This window comes from Labrus mixtus, chromosome 7 (assembly GCF_963584025.1).
Source record: "Labrus mixtus chromosome 7, fLabMix1.1, whole genome shotgun sequence".
NCBI classification, from domain to species: domain Eukaryota; kingdom Metazoa; phylum Chordata; class Actinopteri; order Labriformes; family Labridae; genus Labrus; species Labrus mixtus.
Window position 1 is genome coordinate 31,130,376 of NC_083618.1, and position 5,904 is coordinate 31,136,279.

At 44.9% G+C, this 5,904-nt stretch overlaps 1 protein-coding gene across 1 annotated transcript in view; it reads left to right on the forward strand.

Moving 5' to 3' along the window:
- Positions 1-1,173: 1,173 nt before the first annotated feature.
- The window catches only part of angpt4 (angiopoietin 4), an 18,273-nt gene continuing 13,542 nt past the window's right edge, over positions 1,174-5,904 (forward strand). Inside the window, exon 1 of the mRNA XM_061041726.1 lies at positions 1,174-2,410. Within this exon, the coding sequence (XP_060897709.1) occupies positions 1,894-2,410 (517 nt within the window). The 5' untranslated portion in view covers positions 1,174-1,893. The remainder of the gene's footprint in view (positions 2,411-5,904) is intronic.

Genomic DNA, 5,904 nt, shown 5'->3' on the forward strand with positions numbered 1-5,904 from the left:
GCCTCTACCATCAGTGTGTGAATGTGTATGAATGGATGAGTTAATACTGATGGACTGGATAGATCCTGCAGCCGCTCAGGGCAGCCATCTTGAATCACCCTGTCTCCTTGTAGAGTTCAAGCACCAAAGATTTTCTGACAATAATTCAAAATCACATCTGTAAGATCTTTATTCCTCTGGACTTGCGGGTGCAGAATGCAGCTCTGACCACACAGTCTACATGTGATGGTGCTTTAATGATGTATTCTCATGCTGTTTGTTCATGTTGTTACGTGCTGTGCAGGATGCTCGCTGATCTCTTTTTGTCTCTTTTATGTTCTGATGACTCTTGGTGTAAGACAAACTCTCTCCGAGGGGCGATAAAGCTGTCGTTCACTCAGTCATACAGATGTTTCTGTTTCCTGTGATTTATGGAGTCAGGATGATGAGCAGTGCTCTGTACATGTGTCTGTCATCAAAGAATTTAATCTGTACTTTATCTGTCAACTTCTGCAGAACAGTTTATCACTGTGCAAATAAACTCAATAACTGACAACTCACATTGCCCCCCCCCCCCCCCCCCCCCCAACATGTTCAGCTAGTGTTTCATAAGTCTGGGACCAAGCCATCTGTCTGGAACTAATCTGTGTGTGTGACTGTGAGTGTGAGTGTGTGTAAAGTGAAGAGCAGCAGGACGCACGAGAGAGGACGAGAGAGGACGAGAGAGAGAGGGTACATCCTGTGACAGAGGGCAAACCTACTGTTCTCGGACTCTGTGGTTGGCCCTCTTGCCCCCTGATCTCCCATGATGCCTCAGAGCGCGGCCGTGTTTACATGACAAACTCAAAATCTTGCTGACTCGTCTGAATGACCAAACAAGGCTTCAGGATTCACTGAGGAGAAGATCACAGCAGCTTCCACTCTCTCTCTCTTTCTTCTTCTGTGTACAGGTTTCTTTCTCTGCCCCCCCCCCCTTCTCTCTCTCTCTCTCATTATTTGTCTCTCGCCCCCTCTCTCTCTCCTCCTTCTCCCTCCCTTAATCTTCAACCTTTTCGCTTTTTCTGGCTGCTTCTCATTCCTTCCTTCCTCCCTCCTTTCCTTTTCCTCTTAGGCCTCAAATAGAGAGGGGCACTCTAATAGACCTCCCTCAGGTCTCCTGTGCCTCCACTCCTCCTCCTCCCTCTCCTCCCCCTCCCTCTCCTCCTCCTCCCTCCCTCATTCCTCCTTTTTCTCAGCCGGTCCCAGATAAGACGGGGGCAGAAGTATTTCTCTTCGGCCACTTCTGAAACTGGAGCCACCAGAGAAGCTTGAAAGGAAACTCTCTCACTTCACTTTTCTTCTTCTTTTCTTTTTGAAATCAACTTTTATTTACATGCAACTTGAAATCCTTCCTTTTTTCTGACCTTCTCACTTTGCATTGAAGCATCTTTACTCACCTCAGAGTCCCTTTTGGAAATCACACAACTCCTCATCCTTGTGCACAAAGTCTTTCAGGAGAATATCTTCACATGCAGCTGCATGTTTTTACCCGCTAAGCTTTCTTTGCATCAATATTTTCTGCAGGAGAATTCAAGGGAATCATGTCAGACCTGCAAAGGATCAAGATAATGGACCCTGCATCGATGAGACAAACCTGACAAAAGAGACACTTAAGAAACAAGAGAAGATGGAGAAACATCTCATCTGATGGTCAGACGAGGAGGGAGCGGAGACTATTCAGAACAGGTGTCACCTTCTAGTTTCCCAAACAAAGAGTAAGAAGAGTTGTTCCCTTAAATTCAACAAAAGCAGCAGTTTGGTGCAGAAAGAGATGGATGGACAGGTGCAGACACACCTGCAGTAGGATGAAATAAGTTGGCGTCTCTTGACCCTCTTCATTCTGAGAGAAAACACTTTAACTCTAAAGAGAGCGTCATGAAGCTGTTGAGCCTCAGTCGGGGGTTTCTGATTCTCCTGCTGCTCTGGATCTTCTCGGCCATCGTCGGAGCAGCTGGGGTCTCGAGCGCAGAACGAGGAGGAGCAGGAAGGAGCCAGAGAAGGAGAGGAGGCGGCGGTGGTGGTAGCAGCAGTGGCGTCGCAGAGAGGAGAAGGAAGTTTCACCGTATCCAGCACGGGCAGTGCAGCTACACCTTCATCCTGCCGGAGCTGGACGCGTGCCAGGGCGGAGGATCTTCAGCGCAGACTGAGCAGTATGGCGTCTCTCCTGGCGGGTCGAGCATCGTGCAGAGAGACTCGCCGCCTTTAGACGGTGAGTGGTCGGCTCAGAAGCTGCAGCACCTGGAGAGCACAATGGAGAACAACACGCAGTGGCTGCAGAAGGTAAGAAACAAAATACCTCTCCTCCTTATTCTTCTTTCTTCACTCATATCTGGAACCTTAAAGATCTGTTATCCAAGGATCAGTTTGATGTTTACAGACAGAAAATTTGGTTGACGGGTTAGAAAAATGCAGAAGTTTACATCTTTACAGAGGACAGCTGAAGCGACTGATTGTTTTGTTCCTTTTATTTTATTTTACAGTCATTGCATCAGTTAATAATAAAGCAAGGAAAGTTTATTTATGTCGCACATTTCTACAACAAGGCAATTCAAAGTTCTTCACACAAGACAAGAAAATCATCATGACAGAGGAAAGAAAAGAAACATTAAAATAAAAAATGTAATAATCACTGAAATTGTTTTAAATCTGAAAATATGTTCAAATAAAAATAATTCAAATGAAATAAATAAAGTAAAAATAGAAAAAGAGTTAAAAGTTACAGTGCAGAGTTAAAGTTTAAAATCTTGAGAGAACAATGCAGAAGTGTTAATATGACAGACAGGTGAGTGTTTCCACCCGCTGCTGATGGATGCTCCGTCCTGAGCTGTCGACACACCTGAAGAAACAAAACCGTCAGAAACTAAACGTCCATCACGGATTCCTTCACTGAAATGTCGTTTTGTCTCCGCAGCTGTGTCCGCAGAGAAGCTGTAAAAAAAAGTTGTAACAACTTCATTTTCTGTCTCTGTGTGATTTGTAGGAATGGGGGATCAAAGTTTGTCAGGTTGTGTGACGCTGAATGAGTGTCAGCTGGTTTCAATCAGGAGGGAACAGAGAGAACTCTAACGGCTCCATCTGGGCTTTTAGAATGAAGCTGTCTTAAAACCTTGTTACCGCATTACCTCGGGTTCATCCTGCAGAAGTGCTGCTGAGCTCAGCTCAGAGACATGAGACATTAAAGCTCTCCACGTGTAGCCGCTGTGACACATGGCGTTATGGTATTGTTCACATAGACTGTATGAAACATGGACGTAGTTTCAGTGACGTCACATGTCAGTGGTGTTCTGAAGCAGAACAGATGAAAATGCTGACTCTTCACCCTAACATTCGATCAATCTAGAAACAAAGACATGGAGCTGAGGCGGGTCTTAACTCTCCTGTCTAACAGCTGAATGCTCCCACCTGTCAATCACACAGGCCACACCCCCTTTTATGCTAATTTACACATAACTCTTAAAGGTCAAATCCACTTCCCCATGTTTCTCTAGTCCGTCTACAAACCCCCCAATGATGAGAAAAGTCCATCCTCTCCATCTTCTACCTGCTCCACTTTTCAGAAAATGTGTGCTCAAACAGGCTGTTTGGAGATTTTCCCTTCATGACATCACAAAGGGCAGTAGCCCCTCCCCCAGGTGGGTGACACTCCCACAGCTAGGTGTTTGTTCTGCCCTCTGAGTCTGCCTTCTCACCGTAAACAATAGGACATGGAGCGAGAAAGACCGAGTACACCCGAGCCCTTCCAGAGAGGGGGCGTGGTCAGACACAGCTCATTTACATATTTAAAGGTACAAACACAGAAACAGCCTGTTCTGATCAGGGCTGAAATAGAGGGGTTTATAGACATGATCAAATACAGGATCAGAGTGGATTTAGAACAAGAAACTTCACACACACGTTTTGAGGATCTCTGAGACTTATTTACACTGAAGAAGAAGAAGAAGAAGAGGATATGAGACCTTTAATGGGGGACCTGACGTGGATTTTGCTTCCTGCCTCAAGTGGACACTCAAGGAACTGCAGTTTGTTGCAGTGTTGCATTTCCTGCATACAGTAGTGTGTCACATATTGTTAAATCCTATTGTTTTGTTTTATAAAGAATCATGATGATCTATCGTATCATCCTGATCACAGCTTTTTTTGTCACATTGTCGTACTTTATGCCATCGTATCGTACGGTATCAAATCTCCTGATATGACACTTTATCATATCCTCTCATATCAAAATGTATTGTATCATGATGCGTCAATATATGTTGCAAAACTGTGGTGTGTATTATCGTATTTGTACCATACTGTTTAATATCATATTAAGCTGTAAAAAGCTTGAGGCTGTATCACACATAGTGGTATAATAAGATCTACAGGATGACTCAGACCACACCGCGTCTCAGGAGCCGCTCTGGTTTCTCCTGACAGATGAATCTGTCTCCCGTCGACGTGCAGGTTGAAGTGATTTGGGGTGCAGCAGGTGATGTTGATCCACAGAATCAGATTAGTGGAAGGAAAACATTTTTGGAAGGGAGTGTGTGTGCGGGGAGTCTCCATTCATCATCATTAGAATCACTGAAGAAAGAGAGCCGCCGCAGCATGAAGAATGCTCCTGTGTCAGAGCCGGGCGTCCGTGTGAATCGTTCTTCTTACACGAGGAATGTTGAGCGGGCCGAAGATTTAGTGAGACTTCTTAGTTTGATCGATCACAGCCTTCAGATAGTTGTAAGGTCCTTAATATATAGTTAATATATAGGCCCTCCACAGATGTTTGATAACAAGTTACTTTTGGGGTCAAAGGTCGCCTTTCTTTCTGGTTTCCTGATTGAAGATGAGAGAAATGAGCCACACCACGGCAGAGTGACAGTTTACTCACCTGAAAACACAAAAACAGAATCATCCTGTTTCTTAAGATCACCTGTGACCTCCTTCTGATGTCTGAGTCGGATTTCATTTGTAGAGATGTTTAAAAAAACGAGATCACTGTCCGGATATCAACTCAGGAGTGTCTGCTTGTTGTATCAAGAATATGGTACAAAGGTTTTAGTCACTGTGGCGTCTTTGGTTGACCAATCAGAAACGGTCACAGCTCAGGTTGAACATTAAAAGTGTTTTCACGACTGCCCAGAATTACAAACAATCTGAATTTTCAGTTTTAGTGCGTCATGTGATCACAAACATCTGAATGTTTCTCCTCCAGCCTCCTCGTGTTTATTCTGCAGAAAGTCAGAGTGATCTGATGAGAGAACGCAGCAGGATATAATCAGGAGAATTCACCTGGAGCCAGTGGGAGGGGCCAGTGGGAGGGGCCAGTGGGAGGGGGTGGTGACCTTTATTCCCTGTGATCGCTGCACGACCATAGACTGTCTGCACGCCACCTCTACCATCTCCGTGCTCTAATCAACCTGCTGCTGCATGTTTCCTGTTCTCCAGTTTGTTCTTCTCCTCTCTTTAGTTCACTTTGAGATTCTCTTCAGCTACACGTAGCGTTGATACAAAGACAAATATTCTCTTTATAGAGTCATAAACCCTTTTCACACATACAGAAATCTCTTGAAAAACTCTGGAGTCTACCCGGAGGTTCTTTAGGCTGTGTGTGAACGCAAACAGACGCATTTTTCGCGCGGACTTTACCCGGACCCCTAGTATTTTATCCGCAGAATATCCGAGTGAGCTGATGTTGTCATTCCATTGGATTACACGTAGCATTGATATAAAGGCAAATATTCTCATTATAACGTCGTGTAGCGGACTCTGTTGATTTACATCGGGAAATCTCCCCCCCCTTCACTGGATTACACCTTGCAGGTGTGTGTACGTGTGTGTGTGTGTGTGTGTGTGTGTGTGTGTGTACGTGTGTGTGTGTGTGTGTGTGTGTGTGTGTGTGTGTGTGTGTGT